Source organism: Acipenser ruthenus, chromosome 36 (genome assembly GCF_902713425.1).
Source record: "Acipenser ruthenus chromosome 36, fAciRut3.2 maternal haplotype, whole genome shotgun sequence".
Taxonomy (NCBI): domain Eukaryota; kingdom Metazoa; phylum Chordata; class Actinopteri; order Acipenseriformes; family Acipenseridae; genus Acipenser; species Acipenser ruthenus.
In genome coordinates, this window is record NC_081224.1 from 3,222,630 (window position 1) to 3,248,576 (window position 25,947).

Consider the following 25,947-nt stretch of genomic DNA (forward strand, 5'->3'; position numbering starts at 1 on the left):
GGTGTCAGGATGGGGGGTCCCTAATACCTGCTGCACAGGGAGAGTGAATCTGCAGTGTGGGGGTGTCAGGATGTGGGGTCCCTAATACCTGCTGCACAGGGAGAGTGAATCTGCAGTGTGGGGGTGTCAGGATGGGGGGTCCCTAATACCTGCTGCACAGGGAGAGTGAATCTGCAGTGTGGGGGTGTCAGGATGGGGGGTCCCTAATACCTGCTGCACAGGGAGAGTGAATCTGCAGTGTGGGGGTGTCAGGATGGGGGGTCCCTAATACCTGCTGCACAGGGAGAGTGAATCTGCAGTGTGGGGGTGTCAGGATGTGGGGTCCCTAATACCTGTTGCACAGGGAGAGTGAATCTGCAGTGTGGGGGTGTCAGGATGAGGGGTCCTAATACCTGCTGCACAGTGAGAGTGAATCATCTACAAATAAATACAGCAGACAACTTCCAGAAGTGTAATTCAGTAAAAATGTTTTATTTTATTTATTTATTTTACAAGAACTGCACAGAAAAAAAGTGGTAAATATGTGAACATTTCTACTAGTTCCCTTTCTATGAGTCTTAATGTGTTTAATTTCAAGCTCCTTATTTATTTTATTCTTTTTTTTCACCAACATTTTCTAGCCAAGAGTTTCGTGCATCAACTACAAGGGATTGTACAATATTTCTAGATATTATATATTTTTTCCTTCATAGACTGATAAGACAGAAAGATTAGAGAGAAAGACAAGATAGAGATATTGCGAATGGAGATGGGTAACCCAACTTAGCCACAAATACTTCCATAATCATAACATTTACATACAGTATCGTTCCGAAGCATTCTGTGTTCGTAACACCTTAAAATCATATACATGAATAATAATAATAGTAATTTAAAAAAAAAAATGTATAAAACACAGATGAATCTAACCTCTCCCCCAATGAAGGCTTTGGCAGAGGTTGTACCTACTAGACTAGAACAGCTAAGTATGATTCAACTCCACTAACTTGGTTTCACACAACAAATCAAAACAATTCAGGAGCACTTTGCAAACTTACATTTGTAAACTTCTTTAGGTGTAAAAAACAAAAAACAAACCAAAAGAAATAACATTTTAATTACAAACCTCCAAACCACTAAACTGTCTTGTTATCAGTGGTTCAGTGTTATTTCATGTTTCTCTACAAACCCGCTAGCATCTTCAACTTCACATATACCCCGTCATTGACAATAATTGCAGATTTTCATTTTTATAGCTTTTGTTCACTCTGTAATGGAACAGTACACATACCGGTACATTGAAGCAATAAAAGATCAGATCCACAACTATTGGGGGAGAAATCAAGAATAAAGATAATGTAGCAAACACCAGCAAGTTTCTGGGAAGGGATGGGATGGCTTTTTAAGAGGTCTTAATTTCAGTAAGGAGTTTAAACCTTAATAAAAAAAATGTTGAGCTGAAGAATAAACTCCTTTATTGAGTATACATGAGAACAGGACATTTTTTAAAAACATATATTTATGCACTACTTCAGACTGGGCCCTAGGAGCCCCGTGAGGTTCCAACGTGATTTCTGACTGCAAGTGTTAACATAAGGGTTAAAATATGAGCACAACAGAAGTTACTGAATACACCATTAAAACACTCACACACACACACATTCTGTTTAAAAATTCACCAGCACACACAACACCAAAAGAAATCCACATACTTTTTTTTCAGCAAACACTGACTTTAAATGTTTAAACCTTCCTTTGGTTCCCCTGCATGCTTTTATGAAAGCTTGTATTGAGTTTGCTGTTGATTTTCCACATTTCCTCTTTCTGAGCACAAACACACACAAAAACTCACTCCCAAGCAAGCATGTGCATCTAGATAAATGCACAAGTATAAAAGCCATGTATGCACAGGCTGCCCAATCGAAACACATCCATCCATCCATACATACATACATACCTAGCGCTAGAAACAAAACTGCAGATTTTCAACTATAGCCATGAACTAGACCAAACTCATTACACTCATTTACTGAACTACACAGATTAAAATAATATAGTAATAATAATATGAATATCCTCCCCCAAATTGCCATACTTGCTGAATCAAATTGTTTTCTTTTGTATACATTGAAATTACAGAGCATATTATATACTTTTTACACTCCCTATATTTTTTGTTAAGCGTTTAACATTTGAATGCAGTCTTTATATACAGTGCGAATAGGCATCACTTTGTGTATATATATATATTGTATACCACACAGCCATATAGCTAGTCAGAGAACAGAATCGGGCAATAGTATCAGGGTGTTTTAAATATGACAAACTTTTTTTTTTTGTATTATAAAACCCTGTTATGTGCTATTGCCACCAGTCTGCTTATGCAGCAGGCTTGTTTTAAAAACAGCGTCCCAATCATTCAATTTTCAGGAGCAGGATTGGTCTCTGGCACTGGTCTCAAAGCTGTGATGGACTAGTGGACAGTTCTGCTCACATTTGCTAGGACCTGCACAAAAAGGCTTGCTTAGATTTACAAATATTTATAAGCGGGATACAAGTGGACAACCAACTAAGTCAGAAACTGTACCATAAAAAAAAAAAATGTTTTAGCCGACACATCCTTCTGGAATACTGAAATGATGGTTAAGTATGATCAGACAATGTTAGTCACTTGTTAAAAAAAGGTAGGAGACAACTCCTGTACCCATTCCTCCTTTTTCTGCAAGGGTAAATACTGTACAGTTTTTATACAAGTCTTCCATTTGCAGGCTAATAGTAAGCACCTGGATAGTAATGCGACAGTCATAATTTAGTGAAGGAGGCTGAAAGTCAGATGGAAGGTCTATTTTTTGGAGATCAGTTTTATGCTTGACAACTGTTTGGGAACAGTGTTGATTCATTCCATGCTTGCCACAGAAAAACACCAGCCAGTCTGCCATTTGCTTTAGTGAAACTAAACCTTGTCCTCTTTCTGGGAAAAGGCACTTTGTCAGGCACCCAGTGGCCTTTGTACTCTATATGCGTGTACCTGCAGTGACTCTCTAATGTGTGTGTGTGTGCACACTGCAATGAATGAGAGAATGAGAGAGAGATATATAGATAGAGAGAGAGAGGTTTGTATATACTTGTATCCTTTACCAAGAAAAGGTAAGTAGTGCAGAAGTGCCCTAGTTAAATGTGTTGATATGTTTAGACTCTGCAATGCCAGCCTTTTATACACCACTAGTGTGTGCATACATGATGTATTAACTTGCACTCCCCTGACAACTTTAAGTAAATTACCATCGATTGTAAACCAACAGCAGCCTAGTAATGCCAAATTTACAGCTGGTTTTAAGGGATAATAACCGATTCAAAAACCAACAGGAACACAAGATTAAAAGTAGATTTTACTTTTGTTTAAATAATGTACATTATCATCAACGCCTCTAAACATTATCAAAACACTGTCCTGACTTGCATAAAAAGAAGCTGTTGTGATGTACGTGTGAAGATTTTTACCCAGGTTTTCAACTTGCACAACTCCATTTCTCCTGCAGGTGTACAGACACTCATACCTCTCTCACCACACACACTCATTTTAGGCTACTTAATTAGTGAGTAGGGCATGATAGTGCGACGATGCCAAGATGTAGTATTCATTTGATTAATATTTTGTAAATAAAAGGCTGAACTCGCCATGAACTGGGTGTTCCTGACCTTAACTACTCAGATTATCCCTCCATTTGTATAAGTGAGTGAATAGCTTCCTAATACCTGCACATGTATTTCCCTTACATTACGATGTTTGCTGTTAAGGGTTCAGTTGCTCCAAGGTTTAGTTTGTGCCACTACTTTACACCTGCATCCACTGCTGGGTTTGTGAAGACTTGCGGTAGTGCAGAATGGAGACCATATACAGCAATTTGAAATTATTGAAGGAATATATAGATTGGGTAATCATAGTAGGCCATATCAAATATAGGATTCAGCTGAAAGTTAAACAGCATTATTGAGGAAAACTCAAAGACACACCAAACTCAACACTGGAGCAATTCACAAAATAAAAGTGTGAATGAAGTTAGTCACTCAAAGACAAAGTAACAGACCAACGCATTTCCTCATCCTAACCAGTTTGAGAAAGTGGACATGGCAAAAACAGAAACCCAACAAATAAAAAATAAAAAAAGATGATGAGTTTATTCCATGATCAGTACAGACCAAATCATATTCCTCGATTACCTTATCCAGTGACATAGTGACTGCACAAATCAAGGAACCCGCCCCATACTGACACCAGCAATGCACTGTATAGTGGGGATTTATGGCACACATTTATACATTGAAAAAAAAAAAAACTGAATACATTAAAAAAAAAAGGCATGGACAAGGAATGAAGGAAATCCAAAAATATTTTTGCATAATAAAAAAAAACACACACCACAGAAAGGACTTCACTCAAAATATGCAATGACAAAACAGTATAGGGAACATTGCGGATATTTGTTAGCTGTATTTGTTTTTCTTTTTTTTCTGCCAGGGCTTGTACACAAAACACCAACTTGTCATCTTTGCATTATTTATTAATTTATAAAAAAATAATGAGAATAATAATCACATAAAAACAGGTTAATAGTCTCCTCTTGGTGTACATTAAACAAAACCAAAAAAATCTTCAAAATGTTTTAAAAATTAAGTAAAATTTATGAAGTGTCTTAAAATAGGGGTTCACAAAATTACCTCCCTCCCCATTTATATATATATATGCCAGCTATAGTCACTATACAATACGGCATGGCTGAACACTATAAAATGAGGCATCAAACACCCTCTTCTGCGAAACAAAATCAACTTCCACCCAACTACTACTGAACAAGGCAAATCAGATTTTTTGTATTATTTCTTTATATTATTTTTTATTATTATTAGTAACAGTAGTGCCATCGTCAAATCCTCCTGAAGAACAAGCTTGACTGAAAGAGGTGGACTTTGGTAGAGAACTTCAGCTTTGATCCTGAAATCTTCACAGATGATATTAAAAAAAAAAAAAAAAAAAAAGTGAACTTTGTTTCATGCACCTTTGTTGCCGCTTTCATATAAATGTCGCCAGGAATTGAATTTCCCTTTATTTTTTATTTTCTATTGTTTCATATCCTATCAAAACAGTTTGCTCACAGTTAACATTCAGTGGCAGAGTTGAAATTATAAAGGATGACAAGGGTGACAATGTAGTTTGTGTTGCACCGCCCTTTAAAAAGGGCTTCAACAACAATTATAATACAAAAAAAAATTATATATATATATATATATATATATATATATATATATATATATATATATATATATATATATAAAAAAAAATCTCCTGGGCTGACTGCAACACTCTTCATCCTGTTACTTTGAGACTTTCAAACTGTAGTGAATTATAGGGCTCTTGTCATAAGTGTTTGTACCCCCCTCCCCCCACACACACTTCAGAAAATTCAAAAGCAAGTCTACTTTTAATATAGGGTGAAGAGATAGGACAAAAATTTGCAATAAAAACAACAAAAAAAACATGTAAAATAATGAAGTCCTCAATACACTCCAAAGAAGTTTGGCAGAGAGAGTTTTGGGGGGGTGGAAATACGAATACAAAAAAAAAAAAAAAAAAGAGCTTTACAGTAGTACATCCTAAAGACAGAAAAGCAAAATACCTGTGCTCTGGACATCACTGGATTTCTGTTTTTTTGTTCAATATCTATATTGTGTGTGTACAAGTCAAAAAGTGTAAGGCAGACCATTTCACTGTGTACGAGACCCCCACCCCCCACTCAGTCCCTTTTCTCTTCCCTGGTCCAAACACGCCTGCTCATCAGACAGGTTCCATCGGACATTAGTTTAATTTCCAACCCGCCCTCCCTGCACCATCCCCACAGTAACACTACAGAATCAAGGATTCGTCAGAAACAAAATTCTAAACTGTACTTTCAAGAGTCTGGATGGAGAGGCAAGCAGGAGTCTTGACTTTAGAAAAGATTCTCCTCGAATATTGCCATCAGATCACTCTGGAAATTCATGTCAATGGTAGCTTCCATCTGCAGAGAGAAAAGAAAAAGAAGCTTGCGTGAGACCAGTAAACAACACAGTTAATGTACAAGACTGCTCAAACCCTGTTCTATACTAAAGAAATGTTCAGTAAAGCATGATATTTAACCGCTAGGTATGTTTCCAATCCAAAATTAAAAGCAATTACCACCATGCAAAGTCGGCGTCATCTTTCTGGTGAAGCAAGAAATCAAACTGCTAAAAACAGCAGAATCCTCTATAACAATGAAGAGAATGGAAGTAAAGCTAGCTGCACTCACCGCCTCCCTCCTCCTCCTCTCTTGCTCTCGTTTCCTTGCTAGCTCCCTCTGCTGGTCTAGCATGGACTGCGATGACTGTTGCTGCTGTGAACTTTGTGGCTGAGTCTGAACAGATGGAGACTGGGCTGCTTGCTGCTGTTGTTGCTGCTGCTGCTGCTGCTGTTGTTGCTGCTGCTGCTGCTGCTGCTGCTGCTGCTGCTGCTGTTGTTGCTGCTGCTGCTGCTGCTCCTGCCTCCTGCGCGCCTCTTCATGGGCTCTCCGGACATGTTCCAATGAGTCTTCATCGTCACGATTCCTGAAGAAAACAAAACAGAAAAACATTGGTTTTAGTTGCAAACTTGTCAGACATACCTACTAATGTAATCCTCACTTTGGATGGCGTTACAGTTACAACCAGACCACAAAACGTAGTAATACTTCAAGAAACTTACCAAGATTTTGACGACCACTATCAATATTCTACCACAGAGTGTTTTATGGATGGACCACAATATGAAAGGAATACTTAATGATTCTTTGAGAAACTATTTGTTCCATCAACCTAAAATTAAATTAAACCCTTGACAAGACTAGCTGCAGGGATGATGTCAGGTCAGAAAGAATCACACACAGGCAGTAGTGATGAGTGAAACTGAGCTGCAATGGCTGCACTCAGTATGTTTATTAAACAAAATAAAAGGTTTAAACAGAAAACAGGACACGGCACTTGAGGCCAAAATAAATACATACAAAACGGATTAACACTAAACAAACTGGACAAACAAACACGATGAGTACAAATACTTAATTATTTTAGTTTACTTTCTCTCCCCACCTGTTCTCCACTCACCGAACACACAAACCTGAGTGAGTAAAACGTGCATCTATATATACAATTGTGCTGGGATTCAATTACTAATTAATTATTCACTTGAATCCCAGCACGTGAACTAATCTGTGAAAACCCTGTGCTCACATATTAAATACTTTAAATGCACGTGAAGTGCAATCCCCGTGCCTAAATACACTTCATACACTTTAAACACTCGTGCTCATTACCCATATTGTACCCAGTGTACCAACTACAATACACCAACATTAACACACGCAACATACAACATAAAACACAAAAATACACAAAGGGGCGGGGCACATTGCCACAACCCTTTATAGAGCAGAACCTGTTACACAAAGAGCACTACGAGGGAGCAATGCGTTCATTTTGTATCGACAAACTGGACATCCCATTTCGTACGTTGCAGGCAATCTGGGTTTGTGTGTATTCTCTGGCTCATCCCTACCCCCCACCTCCTATTCTACAGTGCTGTCTTGGTAAAGCAGCACAGGCAGACCCACCTCATCCTCCCCTGCTCCCTCCGGACCCGGTCCTTCTCTGCCTGCTCTGCCTGAGCCTTCAGAGCCTTCTCCCTCTCTTCCTTTTCACGCGCCGCTCGCCTGAACTGCTCAAAGCTGTCGCTTGAGGACTTTACAGTGGAAGCCGGCGTCGAGGTGGACTTCTGTACCAGGCTGGCCCACGAACCCATGTTCTTGAGTTTCAGATCCTGTGAGGAGGAGGGAGAGAAAGGGGAGGGGTTCAGCATCCAGCTCGCTCACAATTCTAATGTAATGCATAGACAAACATTTTGGCAAGGGCATTCTTCTGTGTACTGTTTGTATGTTGTCATGTGCTGAAAAAGGGTTTCCTTGCAGAAGAATGCAGTACGAGACAGGGGTTCACATCTTAACATATCACGAGTCACACTTCAAAAGCTGGAAGCATTTAGCACGAGAGATAAAAAAAACAGAGGTGTCTTTCCTTAATGCACAAGGCAGCCATCTAAAAAGTCTTTATACTCTGCAGCAGGCCATTAAACAATATTGTCTGCATTCTTTGAACACCGTCATATCACAAGATGGCATTTTATTTTCCACATATCTAAACTCGGTAAAAACTAAATTGAGGATAAAAAGACCTGCAGAGATTCAGCACAAGAAGCATCTGGTCTTACAACATCAGTTGGGACTGTGTGCATATTTCAGAAACGCATAGGCGCACTACCTTTTTAGGTGCTACAGGTGTTTTAGGCTCTTGTTTCAGCTTGTCTTTGTCCTGAATGGAAGGAGGGGGGCCGCTCTGCTCGGAGGGCCGGATGACGGGGCGAGACCCCTCCATAGGCTTCATGTCTGACCCTGGAACGAGGAACGCCAGTTAGGGGCTTCGCAGGCATGTTGCAGAGGAGAGATCATTTTACCAGGGTTCACATACGCTCTTATTAGAGTCACCCAGCTGGACAGCAAGGCACTACTAATACAATTGTTTGGGAGATACAAATGCTCCTGCTCCACCTCCCCCCAACATCTTTACTGGTAGATTGGTATACTTCAGGTTTGCAGATACATAAACGGAGAAACAACTGAAGAGTAGTGTATATGCAAGGGCTGTCGACCCCCAAAATCCTGCCTTGAAATATTATAAAAAATGTCTAAAAATGGGTGGTGTTCTAAAGGCCTTGTAGTTACAACCGAGTGTCGTAGTCCAACACTCAATATTCAAATCTCCAAAAATCCATGAAGGGTTTGGCGTCGCCTAGATTAAATATTTTAATAAAACAAACAAAAAAAAAAAATCACATAAAAATCTTCTCCCCAATACTCTCCAATCTCCTCCATTCCTCTGGGACTCACTTGGCTGACTGTGTGCAGGAGGCTTCATGCTATCTAGGTGCTTTGCTTGCTCCTGTCGCACAGGTGGGCTGAAGGTCTCGGTCCGGATCACTGGAGAGTGCATCTTCTCCTCCTTCACTCCCACCAGCGCCTGGGACTGCACCACTGACTGGTGTCTCTGCTCCTGTAATGGGAAAGGAACCACGTGAGCATGATTGTGTGCCCCCGCCACACACTGCTCGGTGAAAAGTGTAACAAGTGTTCCTGTGGATTCTAGGAATATTCAACCTGCCTCAGGTACAGTATTGCTGTTGGAGTTTAAGAGCAGTCTGGTGCTGTTGGAGTTTAAGAGCAGTCTGGTGATGACTAAAAGCACAAGCCCACTTCGTCCCTGCCCCCTTGTGAATGCTTGTCGGTTCAGCTTTTACCTGTTTTTTAGGCTGCACATTCTGCTGAGGCGGTGACTGGCGGATCATGGGCTGGAACTGTGGCATCTGTGGAGAATGCATCATTATCGGCGATGGAGCCTCCCTCGGGTGCCCTGAAATTAAAATAGGTCCTCTTTGTTCAACAGGCAGCAGTCCTATTTCCCAACACATTCAAAACAGCCAACTCCAACATTCCACTACATCTTACTTCATTGTCCTCACTAAGAGTTACTTTAGACTTTAAACCTTTAGACTAATGTTTACTTTAGACTTCAGCTATTTTTGTTTTTTAAAATACCACAAGCCTGTCTTCCTGAGTGTAAGCTTTTTGAACCATTTTGATTTGAAAATTATTAGCTACACACCAGTTGAGCTTTTTAAATTTGAACATGAGGGTGGAGTTTTTCCAAACATTGCCGTGCACTAGAACAATTCCAGGACAAGTGCTTCCAATTTTATTTATTTTTTAAACAAAAAAATTGTTGACAAAACAAATGTTTCTGCATCCTTCTTGTCTGCTATTTTAAGGGAGAGTACATTTTCTACGACAATCTTTCTGCAATGCTGGAAGTAGGTTGCTTTACCCATTCCCACACAAGGCAGGCAGGCAGGCCCCCTCACTTGACTTACCGGTCGAGTAAGGATCTGGCTTGTGCTGCCGAGGGGAAGGGTTGTGCTGCTGCTGCTGCTGCGGCGGCGGCGGAGGTGGCGGATGGTGGTGCTGTTGTTGTTGCTGCTGCTGATGGGGGAGGTGGTGCTGTTGGATGACGTGCTGTGGTTTCGCCTGCTGGGGCTGCACTGGGGGTTTGTGTTGCTGCTGCTGCTGCTGCTGCTGCTGCTGGGGGGGTGGGATGTGACCTGGGTAGGGCATGGACTGCATGTGGAGGTGTCTCTGTTGATGCTGTTGCTGTGTGACTGGTGGCTGTTGATTGTGGTGTTGGTGGGGGTGGTGCTGCTGCACTGGGGCTGCCTGTGCAGGTTGAGACTGGACCTGCACAGACTGCAGGAGAGGGGTCTGTTGCTGTTGCAGCTGCACTTTCTGCAGCTGCTGCAAGTACAGCTGCATCTGGCTAATCGGCATTATGTGGTGGGCTGGGGAGGGCTCGTCGTCATCTTCTAACAGGGCTTGGGGAGGCTGGGAGGAGAGCAGGCTCTGTGGGGTGAGTGTGGGAGACTGAGGTAGGGGTCTGTGTGAGGGGGCTGGGGGAGCAGGGGCAGGGGGTGGGTGCTGCTGGGGAGGGGGCTGGTGTAGGTGGTGGTGTGGCAGCTGCTGGTGGGGTTGTGGTTGCTGCTGTTGCGGAGGCTTGGGAGGTAAAGGAGCTGCTCTGTTGCTGGGTCTTGAGGGCTGCTGGGGCATGGCGTTGTGCAAAGCTAAGTAAAATACATACATTTAGTTAAAACATACATAAACATATAGGGCTTCTAGTTTTCAGGTTTTATTTTTGATCACGTGATGTCCCTTTAAACATTTTGAGCCAATTCGCTTTCTTAAATCAAACACCAATACCAAATGAAGTTGTTTCTTTTTACCCTCATATCTTGATTGAGTTAAACAATGTGCATTGATCTCACCTGATTCTAACCTGCATTTCTTTCTGGTTCTAGTAGTGCATTGCTAATTTAAAGAATCTGGTATTCAGTTAAGGCTTAACAACTATTAAGGTTTAAAAGGGAGGCAGAGATGGAAAATAAAACCAGAGAACTAGAAGCCCCAATTTATTTATTTATTTATTTTATATCTATCTATCCACACACATATATACACACACACACACACACACACATATACATACAGGTAGATATACATATATACACACACACACACACACACACACACACACACACACCTGAGTATTTTATTGCAGTAGAAAACGTTGCAACATTGTTTTGCATTATACTGCATACAGCGATGGCCTGAATTACAATATTGGCAGTTATTTAATTTTATCACTAAAATGTACAGGGATTAGGTGGTAGGACAGTGTTATTGACCTGCATTTGGACAGTTAGCCGCTTACAAATAGAAAATCTGTTTAAAACACATCTACAATATAGCACCACCAATATATAATGTACACGTTCCTGCTTTTCATTTAGTTTGCTTGTATTTCACAGGGCTCACCTGGCGGGGAGAGGACTGGGTGCTGGCTGAGGTACGGATGCGTCTCGGCAGATGGGGAGGCGACGACGGCTGGGTGCTGTTGGTTGAGGTGAGGAGGGGGAGGAGGAGAATGCTGCTCAGGCTGGGAGGGCAGGTGAGACTGCAGGTCCACCGGGTGGGACAGGTGCATCAGAGACTGTCCGAAGTGCGGCATGGAGTCGAAGGGGTTTCCCAGGAGCTGGGAATCCATAACTGAGACAGGAGGGGGAATGAACTGAGGGGGAGATTGCTTCAGCTGCTGGGGCACTGGCATGACCACTGGCTGGGGGGGAGGAGGTGGCGCTGGGGCGGCCTGGTGATGGTGGTGGTGGTGATGCTAGAAAAATAAATGAATTATGAAGATATCCATCATCACTTATCCATCATCTTTAAAACTTCCCTAATAAAACGGGCAGCAAAGTAACATTTGGTCTGCTCTAACCTTGTCTTTTTGTATCAAGTTATTTGTATATACCATTGCATGAGGTGCCACCAATTAACACACTTTAGTACATGATTTACACATGTTTTATACGCAGCTGAAGTTGAATCAACTACAACCTGCCATCGCATTTCAGCTGCAAGACAACACAAAGTTGATTTACCTTTTTCTGCTCTCGTCCAGAGTGTCCTTTCTTCTTGTTTTTTGGTGCATTTTCTAATGAAGATGAGAAAGCAAAAGTGTAAAAGCAAATCTTAATACCTATAACTATCTTAAGCTAGAAATGCCTACACAGTGCTCCCTCATTTCCTTACCGGACTTGAAAACAAACGTGAATTGACATGAAACATACAATTTAAATTGTCTAACTGTGACTTAACCAAATTTGTGAAGTATCGAATTGTGAAATACTGTATTTCGTTATGGGTCTATAAAAAAAAAAAATCTTCCAAAAAATGAGAGCAAGCACGATAAATTTAGAAACACTAAAATAAATGCAAATTCAATGACAAACATGTGTTGTACGTCTAAAAGCTTTCCCCCTACCTGCGTCAGAGTCCTCGCTCTCTGAAGAGCTGGAGTCACTGCTGCTCTCAGACTCCGACGAAGAGCCAGCCTTTGTTTTAACGATGCCAATCTCCATTGTCTTCTCAGCCACTGAAAGCAAACATGCAGAACTGAAATGTCAGGCAGATATTCTTTAAGAAGTGGTGTAGCTGGGTTTAAATTAATTTACATTTCATCCCCAAGGGGAAACAGTTCAGTACTAAGCATAGCTATAACTAAGCACTCCCTGAAAATAAATGCTTAAAAACTATTTGGCCTGTGGGGCGAGAGCAGTGCAAGGCTCTGCAGCACGTTCATCTTCACCGAGAGGTGGAAAGGTAGACGATATAAAATTATTAATGGTAACCGGATATATCTAACTCCCTGTTCCTACACACACACACCTATTTATTATATATAACTACAAAGCAATATTGCAGCAAATAAATTTATTAAAAATGAGTTATTTATAGGTGATGCTAGGGGTTCATTGACCAGGATATCCTGGACTGCAGCACATGAACAACAAACAAAAAAAACACCATTAATATTAAATGGTGTATCAATGACGAAATTAGTCACCTTGGATAAAGGAGTCTGCCTAATAAATAAAATAATAAAACCCAGGACGAGCCACCAAAGGTAGTGTGTGCAGATTACTGCCACCCACATGAGGAAAATGCATTAGTTCAGATATTGTCGATCCTACCAAAGTTTTCATACACTGTTATATGTGACCTGTGCGCTGCCATTGCTGGTAGTGTCACGTGAGCTGTTCAGTGTGTTGATATGTAAATAAATCCTGTACACCTACAGGATGCATCACCTTCAGTCTCTGTCTCGATCTCCCGTCTGTCACTCAGCAGCAAATGCACGCATCCACACGGCTACCCTGTCACAAGCATTAACCCTTGGCAGTCCTATGTCGGACCTGGTCCGACATCGCGAAAATCCCTTTCCGGTCCATTGTCGGACTCTGTCTGACATCGCCAAAAACCATGGATCTAACACAGCCTGTACTGCGTTTAAGCCGAAAAAAGCAGAGACAAGTCGTTCCCTAATCGTCTCTGATCAGAAAGAAGGCCGATACAACCGAATAGACCATATACAAGCGAAGCAAAGCCAACTTGAACAGACGGAGACTGAGACGCACAGAGAAAAAATGGCAAAGCAAGTCAATGCAGTCTGAAGAACTTGCACAGACAAAAGCAGTTTGGATGATGATTTTGATCAATCTAGTGACAATGAAGTACACTTTTCACTTACTGAAGACTGAGGAATCTGAGGAAAGTGACCACGAACCAGATGCAAAGCCAGAGGACGAATGGAGACGCACTCGGTAAGTGCAGATGCTTTCACAAAACTCCCATTTACTGTGATAAATAAGGGATTTCAAGGGAGTACTACTTTGAGAACTGCACTGGAGTTTCCTACTTTTTCACAAATGCTTTGTTTACTGAAATTGTAAATGAAACCAATAGACATGCAAGTGTAAAACTAAAAGGACCGCTGCGTCAATTCTTCTTGGAACTCCTGCAAACCTGTTACGTTACCAGAGATGAAGGCATTTTTTGGTGGTGTTCTGCTGAATATGGGACTGAATATAAAAACTGACATAAAAAAATATTTCTCAGAGGAATGGGCCGACAGAATGCTGTTTTTCAAAGAGGCTGCTTTTGTTAGGACAAAAGGTCAAGAATGTGGTCAGCTACATAGACACAATGTCGGGACCTATTTATCCCAGGTAGAGACATTTGCATTGATGAGCACCGTTGGCTTCAAAAGGAAGGATTATCTTCAAGTGCTACAATCCTCAGAAGCCTACCAAGTGGGGGAAGCGTGAGTTTGTTTTAGCTGACTGTCAAACTGGTTATGTCTTTGCTATTGTTCCTTACTTTGGCAGCCCAACAACAGACATTGCTGCAGACAACAAACGGACATGGCTTTCATTTGTTTACAGACAGACTTTACACAGGTTACGACCTGGCCACGGAAGTGCTAAAAATAAAAATCCACCTTACTGGAACAGTAATGGCCAATAGAAGAGGATTGCCAGTACCAGTGAAGCAAGACCTCAAACTAAAAAAAAAAAAAAACACAACGAGACAGTCTCATTCAGCAAGGACAACAAGGTCATGGTGCTAGGATGAGCTGGACAAGTGCTATCCTGTTCAATTTGATGAAGGTGGAATCAGGACAGCTACCTGTTCGCCATAAAACCATCAGGAAAGCCTTACTGGTACAACTGGTGGGAAATGCTCATAACCCTGGCTCAAGAAAACGTGGTTGTCCATCATCAACAGACAGAGAAGAAAGACTGAATAGAAAGCCACATTTCATTGCCAAAAATGAAATCAAAGAGCACCAAAGACTGTGCAGCGACAGAAAGACAAAAAGAGGGGGGGGGGGGGGGGGGGAGGAGAGACTGTATGGTTACACCCAGGTGACTGTTTTGAAAGGTACCATACAAGAACAAATACATATCATTTCTGTCAGTGTAAATGCCTTTTTTGTTTGCAAACCTTGTCCGATATAAATAGTTAACACATTGATGAAATAGTTTAGTTCATTTTTTTGTTTGTTAGTAGTGTGTAATTGATTTGTAAAACGTTGTGTACCTGTCTGACAATTCTAAAGGTAATATATTCAAGCAACATTTTTTTTTTCTTCCAATGTTCACATGATATATATATAAAAAATATATATATATATGTTCAAAATATATATATGTTCAAAATGTTGGTACTGTTGTCTTTGTATAGGGTACCCTTTGGACTTACACTGCTTTGTTACTTGTTTTAAGCAAACAGTCACTTTATTTCAATTTGAACAGCACGTGGTCTGAAATTTTATTTTGTTCATAAAAATTAATTGGACTCGACCAGCCTGACAGCCGCAGAATAAATGGACTGCAAAGGGTTAATACCCTGTATCTCTAAAAAAGCTGAATCTCAAAACAGTAATTGTTACAGCTGTGTATAATGGTATTTAAAATAGGATTCATTCATCCACCTTTTTACATATTCACCCTTACTCTGGTCCCACCGCATTCGGATATGTGACGGATTACTGTACTTAAACCTAAAATTAAATAGCTGATTTGGATTGTGAATTTGCTTCGATCAAGCTGAGCAACGCAGCGTAATTTGGAATAATGCGGTTCGTCTGATCATTCTACTTCAAATGACTGAATGCATGCATGAAGAAACGAGCTAGATATATACCAAGCTCTTTCATTCATACAGATATCTAGACACCCATCCATCTCCCGTGGCTGCTCACCTGGTGGCTTTCTCTTCTTCCTCAGACAGGAGGACACGTATCTCTCCAGCTCCCTCAGAGTGGAGGGTTTGAGCGTCTCAAAGTCGATCTCAATCTCGTCTGGGTTGGAGTTCTTGAGCGACGGCTCCCGGGACTGGATGATGTGCACCACCCTGCCCAGCTTGTCTCCCGGCAGCTTATTGATGTCCAGGCTGAGCTGGCGCTTCTCCTCGTAGCTCATGGGCTTGCACTTCTCAGCCCCCTCCTCCTCGGAGTTGTACGTGGGCGCGGGTGGAGGAACCGGAGGGGGGAGGGGAGCAGGGGTGGGCTTGCTGTTCTTCGTCGACGCAGACTCCTTTTTACTATAAAAGGGAAACAAATTAAAATTAAAACCAATTCACCAAAGCCTAGAGAGTTTTATGCCAAGGAAAAAACAAAACAAAAAACAGACAAGCCAAGACTTATAAAAAAAAAAGTGAACAAGTTTGACAAATTCAGGATTGAATTAGTCAATCCTGATTCGTACATCCATTCACTAGTAAGTAAAAACCACACTGAAGTAAAGCCCTTTTTTTTTTAATAAATTAACCATCTGGGTGAGAAGTGCTGCCAATTACAAGGACAGAAAAACAACTTATTGCACAGCAGTTTAATCCATTCCAGATTTCATTGCTAGATTAAATTAGGGTCACCTGAGAATATCTGTGCAAATCACAAGCTCACAGTGAACCCTGGAATGGCTTAAAGTCTTCCAATCCCTGTTAGAATGGGCACCATGTATGTAAGTAAGAGGCAGGGTGCGTGTGCGCGGCTGTACCTGCTGCTCTTCTTGGTCTTCTTAGGAGGGGGCTCCTTGGATTTGCTCTTCCTGGGCGGCTGTTCCTCCACCACCACCTCTTCCACCACCGGCGCTTTCTTCTTGTGCTTCTCTTTCTTCTTCTCCTTCTTGTCTTTTTCCTTCTTCTTTGGTTTGCTTGCTTGCGGTTGAGACAGTGCCGCTAGCTGCTCGTGCACAGCTTTCAACTAGAAAAACAAAGTTTTTCAATGGTACTGACAATCAGGGCAGATAATTCCACTATGTATGCTTGGTCTGCTAGGATTCCATTGGATTGCCACATCTTGTACAAGTTTAGTGCTTGTCTGTATTTCTTGTTCTTTCCTGAATGCAGTTAGTGCTCAACACATTGCACAAAAATCAGAAAAAAGTTAATTCTGGTTTAGTGGTGGGCAACGACATGAAGATTTTACATCGATATCATGCATGTGTTTTGATACTGATCTTGAATTTTTCAAAAACAAATATAAAATGACAAATTACATTCTACATATGGCAGTTGTGTGATTATATTGAAGTCAACATCTTAAGTTAAAGTAACATCTCTCAATGTTTTTGTCCAGATAAATCAAGACATTGCTTCAATAGTTATTTTGTGGAATTCTGACTGTACCTTCAAAATAGACATGCACTTCACCCCATTTAACACTTACATAGCACTGACTATTTTGACTTGCACTTAATAGGACTTGTACAGTTTACAGTCAACGTAGCCAAACAGTGAACTAACCAAATTAGTTAGATACTGAATGGTGAAATATCAAGGGATCACAGTAAAAATCAAGGAGAGCTATACTGTGGAACTCAATGAGCCAAATATGGCTCAAGAGCCATGCGTTGGAGATCCTGGATTTAAGGCCACTGAACTGTTCTGGTACGTGGGTCCTGCCCTGGGAAGGAGGGAGTACCTGCTCCTGCAGCTCCGCCAGTCTCTGTGCTCTCTCCTCCTCAGAGTCGTCGGTGGAGCTGTCGCTGTCAGAGGAGCTGTCGCTGCTGCTGTCGCTGGACGAAGGGGGCGGTGCTGGCTTGGAGGGGGCAGGGATTACTGGCAAGGGGGCGGGGATAGCGGGCTCCTCCGGCTCGTCAGGCATCTTTGCGAATCGCATCTCAAACACGTCCTGCAGAAAACAGCCAGCTACAATCTTTAGTTTCAACCCAAATAAAGACAAAAGAAACATCAGATTAATTAAACACTTTGTAAGAAAATAGCCATCATTAACAACATTTTATTCTTTGAGCTACAATGTTACATTAACAGACAGGAGATACTTTGCAAGGTAAAATTCAAGTCACGTGTACTTGGGTGTTCCTTGTAAATAGGCAAGAACTGAGTGTGCGAATCTGATTGAATATTTTTTCTGCTCAAAGTACATTTAAAAGTTATGAAGATAATGTTTGTAGATAACGGTATGAAGACAATGTTAACTTTTTTTTGGGGGGGGCGGGGATGTAATAAAAAGAATAAAAAATGATACATGGTGTGTTATAATTATTAGCTATACCATCAGTCAGGTTCTGGCTGTGTGTAAAATGATTTGCTATAATAATAATAATAATAATAATAATAATGCAGTAACCTATTATAAATTAAAATTGCACAGGACAAGATAACACACTGACAAGATATAAAGGGATTCTGACAAATCAAGGGTGAAAATTGAAACTAAACAGAAGTCACTTAGCTTTTTTTAAACAGTAGAAACTGTTTTTAAAATTTCAGTGCCTTCTCGCTGGTGGTTTGACCAGTACATGCCTAATATTTCAGCAGCCTGTGCACAAATGCTCACCTGGAGCCTGCGTGCCATGGCCACCACCTCATGGTCCGGGGGATTGTACTTGTAACAATTTGAAAACATCAGCCGTACGTCCGCTGCAAACTCCTGAGCTTCCCGGTACTCCTTATTGTCCAGTTTGGACTGGGGGGGGGGGGGGGGGTGGAGGGGAAAAGAAACATGACAATGAAGTTTGAAAGATCAGAGTGGTTTTAAATGATTCCAAATTGCGCTCTCAAATAAGTGTTTGCCAGCACTGTTACATTACCAATATGAAACACTTCTACAAAAATAAATAAATAAAAATAAATTAATAAATAAAAACACATCGACTGCAATCTTCAGAAAAAACAAAAAAAAAAAAAAAAAATCTGTTTACACTGCACAGGCTTCACTATACACATGCACCTTTATTTATATACCAGTAAATAGACACAGCCAAAAATTCATTTAATTCAGGTTTCACTACATGTATAATTTCGGTTTCAAGTATGTATAGTTGTAGTCAAAAGTTTACATACCAACGTTCCCGCTAGCCGCTCGCCACAAGTGAAACTTTTCCCCTTGTGGCTCAACTATTTTTCACCAAGTTCGCCATGGTGACGATGGCTTTGAAAAATGCACTTGTGTAAGACTGCCAGCACATTCAACATGGCTGGTAAATTAATCAACACATACTGTTTAGTTTGATTTCATGTCGCCCAATTAAAGCCCTTTAGCTTGTTCACATAAAATGCAGAACAAAAACGTCGTGTTTGGTGGGAGGACAGAGGTTCTAATTAGAAACACTAAGTGGACAGCGCTGCACGTAAAAAATGTTTAAAAAACATGGCATCCAAAACGGAAAAATTCTTGGGGGGGGAATTGTACAGACAAATGATCAGAATCATGTTCTGAAAGATGTAGCTCAAGGAATACCAACCATGTACACACAACTAAAGTAAGTCACAGGGAGGTGAATCAGTCATGGTTTCAAACATACCCTCTGGTCCTGAAAGAACTTTTTCACAGACGGCAAGGCAGAAACACGCAGCTTCAAAAGATCACAGCTAAGTTCTTTTTTTTTTTTTCATTGTTTGCTACTTTAAAATGTGTTGAAATATTTTGGAAATAGTAACATAGTGGAATTTAATAAAAACATACACATTTATTTTAAAAAGAAGACTCGCCTCACTATGATATATTGAGTTTTAATGTCAGAATCGATGCAATATTACTGTCAGTAGTCCCAGGTGAAAGAACATGGTAAAAAAAAGATATGTTTTTTTTTTTGTTTTTTTTTTAAAACACAGTAGTGGCTGTACAATCCTACTAATAGTAATAACAGAGTAAGAGCTTGTGTAACTAGAGCTGCGGTTGGTCAGGTAGGCATTAATACTAAAACCACGTCAGTCAAAACAATGTAAAAGATTATGCAGTACATGAATATCTCTGCAAACCTATTCAGAATTTAGGAAATCTGTAATGACGTTTTTTCATGTGGGACTAAGTTTGGCATTTATTAAATGTGAATCAGTGTTATAGTGCACTTTAAATATACTGTTTATGTGTATTGTAAAAGGGTAGGGTCTGGCATTTTTTAGCCATCCTGGAAACTTAAGTTACTTTAGCCACAGTGGCTGACTAAATGAAAGTCTTAGAGGGAACATAGCATACCCCAATGGAAATGGATAATTTCTATACATTTCTCAAATTATAGAAACTTTTGCTACAAAAGATTTTTGCTTTTTATTTATTTCACTCCAAAAATGCTACTTCAAAAGTGTTCATACCCTGACAAGAAAAATGAAATTAATAGCTAGTTGAGGCACTTTTAGTCTCTTTAACCTCTTTTAAACAACCAATTAGGATACTTGTCAATTAACTTTTGGCATGATTCTTTAGTGATTTTTTGATCATTCTTCAACGCATAATTGTTCCAGATCATTCAAATTAAGGACTCGTGCACAGCCTTCTTCAACTCAAACCAAAGATTCTCGAATCAGATTTAGATCGGGACTTTGACTAGCCCATTCCAGAACACTGATTTTATTATTCTTTAACCATTCTGAAGTAGATTTTGGTGTGTGCTTTGGACCATTGTCGTGTTGGAACGTCCAGTTGTGCTTTAAACCAAGTTTTGGAGCAGTTTCAGATGATTGGCCAATATACTTTGGTATGCTATGGAATCCATTTTACCATGTATTGGAACTAAATTTCCTGTGCCATTAGAGGACAAACAGCCCCATAGAAGGATATTGCCACCTCCATGCTTGACAGTAGGTACGGTGTTCTTTTCTTTGTATGCCTCACCAGACCTTTTCCAAAAGCAAACAGTATCAGTGTGACCAAATAGCTTGATTTTTGTTTCATCACTCCACAAAACCTTTGACCAGAACTTGTATCCATCATTCAAATGCCATTTTTCAAACTTTAAGCAATTGCTCTTGCGACATTTTCCTAAGAGTGGCTTTTTCCTTGGCCTGCGACCATTGAGACCTTCACTATGCAATACTCGACCTATGGTTGAAATGGAAACCCCAGTCCCACTTCCAGTCAATTCACTTTGAATATCTTTGGCAGTCAATCTCTGATTGTTATTAACCTTCCTCACAATTCTTCTACCTTTCTTGGTGAAAGAACCTTCTTTCTTCCAGACCGAGGGAGCGTACCATGAGCGTATCATGAGTCTTGTACTTCTTGATAATAGAAACAATAGCTGAAATTGGGATACTCAAATGCTTGGAAATCTTCTTGTATCCTTCTCCAGCTTTGACAATAAATAATTTTCTGCCCAATTATTTAGATAGCTCTTTACTTTTTTCCCCATATTGACTTACTGGTAATGACAGCAATAGCTACGCCTAACCCTTTTAAACTCTTGAAGAATGTTTACCTACAATCCTGCATTTTCTAGAATTAGGTTCTGCATCATCATATTGACATTTCTAGCACCTTGTAGACAAAACTATCAAAGGGTATGATTACTTTTGAATGAGCATTTTTGGAGTTTTGCCAAAAAACTGCTGAAATAAATAACTGTAGACATCTACTTGTAACTCACTCTCATCCACAAAAAGCAAAACTTTTTCTACTAAAGATTTTTCCTAAAATTCTTTGAGAAATTTCTAGAAATTATACATTTCCATCGGGGTATGTAAACTTTTGACTACAACTGTATACTTTAGTATCTAAGCCTGTATGGTGAACCCCACAACACTTTGGAGATCAATCCAGGTTGGAAGCTTGCAAGCAAGCAAGCCAGACAGCCAGCCAGCCCGCCCACCCCCTTGGAGAAATGCACGCTTACTTTAATAGTGCTCAGGTCCATGGGGTGTTTGATAATATCGTGGTAGTCGTGCAGTCCCAGTGCTTCCACGTCCACAGGTTTGTAGAAGGGCCAGGCATAGGCGGCGTGCTTCTTAGCAAACAGCTCCTTGACGATGCCGCTGCAGTAGCGGAGCTGCTCCACCAGCTTGCCTCCTCCCCCCATGGAGAGGCTGCTCTTGTCCAGAGCCAGGCTGGGCTGCTGGGAGTCCGGAGCCTCCTTCTTGGGTACCTTGGCAGGCCGGCTGCTCTCACGCCTGGGCATGGTCTTCCCGGATTTGGACTCTGCCGGAAGTGGCGAAGACACGCTTATCTGGTCTATTGTGGTGGGGGTGGTGGTGTCTGCTTTCCTCTTTACGCCCTTCTTCGGCTAGAGAAATAAGAGACAGAAGGTTTAACTCCTGTCACCAAGATATTTTTGGTTTTGATTTAATATATATGTATTTTTTTAAACAGTAGATGGATTTGTCTGGATTTTAAAAAGCATTGTTATATGTTGGAGTGCTGCAGACAGTCTAGTGAAGAGTTTACTATAATTGAAAACCCAGAATTACATTTTTAGATAACCTATCCTTTCACCCTACTACCAACGGAACATTTTTCTGAAAACTGAAATGTCTGTGGTTCATCCAGTGTTCACCAGAAAACTGTTTTTGATGGCGAAAGTTAAATTTGAAAAATTAGTGACAGTGTCTCCAGGTCGCCCCTCAACCTGCGATCCTGCTCCTTGCTCACCTTTGCTGGCGGAGCTGGGGTCTGCATGATGGAGGTAGCCGGCAGGGTGGTCTGTGCAGGAGGAGGCATGGCGGTCATGACTGGTGTCTGTAAGATGCAGTCGGGTGTGACCAAAGGAAAGGACTGCTGTTGCAGCAGCGTCGGGGCTGGTTGAGGGGGAGCCCGAGTCTGGGTGGTTGGCAGAGTCTGTGAGGGTGCCCGGGACTGGGGTGTGTGATTGGGTCCTCTGGTGCTCTGAGGGGTCTGGCCAGTTTGCGATGGGCCACGGGTCTGTGGGGGCTGAGCAGTCTGTTGAGGGCCCCTGGTTTGGGGGGTTTGCACAGTCTGTGACGGACCCCTGGTCTGGGGGGCCAGTGGTGGTGTGTGGGGGCTCCTCGTATGTGGGGGTGTGGATGTCCCAGGCTTTGAATTGACAGCTGAAAACAAAATCGAGAAAGAACTAATAAAGACTGAACACTAATATAATAAAAATGTAGTATTATATAGCATGCGTTTTCTATGGCATCTCAGGACACTTGACAATTTAAAATTTTAAAGCATCGATACCCTCAGTTGGCTGTATTTTTATTTATTTTAATATGTGAAGGTACACTACACATCAACCCACTCCATTGTGGTCTGCAGGTACCCTCCCAATGCTCTCTGTGCTCAAGGCAATGTACTTTAATCGCAGATGTACCATGTCCTTCACCCATCAAATATTCAGCATGTGTTGGGTGGAGTTTTAACTGGACCTCTGTGTCTAGCAATGAATGTAAGGGATAGATTGTAAGTGAGGGAGGCTGAATGCTGCCCCCTCTGGATCCCGGACCACAATGGCTTTACTACCTTCTTTCCGACCTCTGCCTCGTCCCTTAGAGACCACCGAAATTTCCGTCTCCTCCTGAGGCATCTCCGAGATCTTTTGGAGGAACATCTTCTCCAGGGCTTCTGCCATTAAGACTATGTCATCGCCTGGCTGTTAGGAAATAAAAGGAACAAAGACAGATCCTTAATTTCAGAGCTGAAGAGCACAAACCGATCATGAGAGTTCACACACACACACAGGGCTTTGCTGGTCTCTCTGGCCTCAAGTGGGATGACAATCAGCTTGTACCTGGATTACATACTTTATATAACACATCTTCAAATAATAATAAATCGTACAGCCAATTTTAACTGATGTCATCTTAATTTGATACCAAAAAAAAAAAAAAAAAAAAAAAAAAAAAATCAGGATAGCTGTATCATATTAATATGAAGGTCTGCTTTACATTAGAAAGATTTCAGATAGCTGTATCACATGAACATCAGGGTCAGCAATATATTATACAGACAAGTGATACCGCTTTTCTTAATACATGAACCTGACATTTAAATATGTTGAATGACAGAAATGAAATGTGCACAAACACTATATATACACACATATATATACACACACACGGCAATGTGTTTATGTATTGTCATTTTAAGTATATTTTTCAGTGAGAGTAGTGCAGGGAAAGAATGTTGCCCTCCCATATAAAAGAAAAAAAAAAACACAGCCTATCAGGGTATGAAAGCAGCATTCCCCTGCTGTAGCAGTGTTCCAGTTAACCATCATGGGTCAAGATGTTAAATGATGTACACCGTTTAAAAACACAGCCTATCAGGGTATGAAAGCAGGATTCCCCTGCTGTAGCAGTGTTCCAGTTAACCATCATGGGACAAGATGTTAAATGATGTACACCGTTTAAAAACACAGCCTATCAGGGTATGAAAGCAGGATTCCCCTGCTGTAGCAGTGTTCCAGTTAACCATCATGGGACAAGATGTTAAATGATGTACACCGTTTAAAATAAAGTATATAATAGAAATAAAACAAAACATTTGTTTTTGCAGAATTTGATGGAGCCTACTGTAAATATTGCCTGCATTTTGGTAGAAAAACAAGTACAAAAAAAATGCAGAGAAACTTTAAGGACGCTATACACGTCCTTTAAAAATTTGGGGTTGAGCAGTTAGAAAACTAAAACATCAAGAAAAATCTGAATTCCACAAAGCAGCAGCAATAGCTGGCAATGATTTTTTATCAGTGATGCAACAAACTAAAACACCTGTACACCAGGAGTTTTAATTCAGCTTAGAGAAAGAGTGGAAAAGAAACAGACAGAAGCTTTTTATATTTGAACTCCTCCAAGGATTGCTTATTATAGTTGTACTCTTAGTGTGTTACTTACACTTACTAGCAAATGTGTTTAAAAAAATGCACTGAAAGGAACATTTCCATAAAGTATGTTATACATTTGTTGATTGTGTTCACTGTTAAATAAAACCAAAATCCTACAAGTTATATTCGACTTTTTTGTGTGTTTTGTGCAACAGGGAGGGGGCAAGTAGATTTTTCAGGCATTTTGTCCCTTGGACAAGAAGCTTTATTTTCAAAAATGGCACACCCCTGACTATTATAAAAACCTACCTTGTTATAGATATAACAGTTAGTAAACATCGTGTTGAAGTCTTGAATACATTCTTGGGCGTTCCAGTAGAAGCAATTCTCCAGGCGCCTCTTGATTGATCCCATGTCCATAGGACACTTAATAATCTTATAATAATCCTACAACGAGAGAAACAGTAACAAACTATTTATAGGAACCTTCACTCATAATACTACATAGCTCTACGAGACAAGAGCAATGAAGGTCTTTGATGGTTGCTTGACAAGCATTTATTTGTTGTTCGCCCAATTATTTCCTTTGAGTTGAGTTTTTGAAGTTATGGCTGATAAATTAAGTCTTTAAACCAGAAAATAAAATTGACAAGTAAATGTTTGTCTACCTGATGAAAGATTCTTATACATTAACTGATAAAAGGGTTAAATCAAAATCATATTTCACAGTCTGTCTGCCTCAGGTCTCCCGCAACAGTTCCCTTCTTAAAGTTTACTATGGTAAAAGCATAGAACATTTGAGAACTACAGTGAAGCATGGTTAAAAATACATGGTTTACTATGGAAAAATATATTGTGATTACAATGGACTATTGTGAAATACACCATGTCAATCTTCTGAACCAGCTCTGGGTCATACTCACAGGGAGGTTGAGTTTGACAGTATCCACAGGCTGCTGGAAGGGCCAGGAAAACTGGTGTTTCCACAGCGTCTTAAGCACCACTTTGAGCAGGTACTGCAGCTGGTTGGTCTGCCGCTTGGGCCTGGCGGGGCCGGATGTCTCAGGAGTGCAGGGGTTGTCGAAGGCAGAGGTGGGCTGTGCCGGCTGGGCCTGGGCCTGGCCCTGCCCCTGCCCCTGCGTCGTGGACATCTGCTGGCTCTCCAGTCCGTCCCCCATGGCTGGCAAGTTTCTCAGTCTCGTCCCAGGGCCAGTCTCCGCAGACATGTCACTGATCCCATCGCAGTCCTCACTGGGCTCTCTGCAACAAGGCAAAGCACGGGACAACACTGAAGACCACCGCACAGTTTTCTTCTTATTTATTTTAAATTACAAACCCCCACCCCTACCTTGTCCAGCGGCAGTTCCACTGATGACTAACGTTTTGAAGACTCTAATGTCTAG

The 25,947-nt window shown here is 41.0% G+C and overlaps 1 protein-coding gene across 8 annotated transcripts in view; it reads right to left on the reverse strand.

Moving 5' to 3' along the window:
• Positions 1–450: 450 nt before the first annotated feature.
• The window catches only part of LOC117962650 (bromodomain-containing protein 4-like), a 51,231-nt gene continuing 25,734 nt past the window's right edge, over positions 451–25,947 (reverse strand). For 7 of the 8 annotated variants that reach the window (XM_059007841.1, XM_059007839.1, XM_059007837.1 and 4 more), the window contains 19 exons: positions 25,468–25,804; positions 24,854–24,991; positions 23,242–23,371; positions 22,414–22,829; positions 21,662–22,048; positions 18,388–18,516; positions 17,509–17,742; positions 16,583–16,788; positions 15,787–16,127; positions 12,505–12,615; positions 12,122–12,174; positions 11,499–11,853; positions 10,007–10,747; positions 9,377–9,489; positions 8,970–9,132; positions 8,344–8,474; positions 7,641–7,846; positions 6,306–6,600; positions 451–6,035 (listed from right to left, as the gene is read on the reverse strand). In XM_059007841.1, coding sequence (XP_058863824.1) covers positions 5,967–6,035; positions 6,306–6,600; positions 7,641–7,846; positions 8,344–8,474; positions 8,970–9,132; positions 9,377–9,489; positions 10,007–10,747; positions 11,499–11,853; positions 12,122–12,174; positions 12,505–12,615; positions 15,787–16,127; positions 16,583–16,788; positions 17,509–17,742; positions 18,388–18,516; positions 21,662–22,048; positions 22,414–22,829; positions 23,242–23,371; positions 24,854–24,991; positions 25,468–25,770 — 4,521 coding nt within the window. In that variant the 5' untranslated portion in view covers positions 25,771–25,804 and the 3' untranslated portion in view covers positions 451–5,966. The remainder of the gene's footprint in view (positions 6,036–6,305; positions 6,601–7,640; positions 7,847–8,343; positions 8,475–8,969; positions 9,133–9,376; positions 9,490–10,006; positions 10,748–11,498; positions 11,854–12,121; positions 12,175–12,504; positions 12,616–15,786; positions 16,128–16,582; positions 16,789–17,508; positions 17,743–18,387; positions 18,517–21,661; positions 22,049–22,413; positions 22,830–23,241; positions 23,372–24,853; positions 24,992–25,467; positions 25,805–25,947) is intronic. The other variant, XM_059007836.1, reaches the window with a different exon arrangement.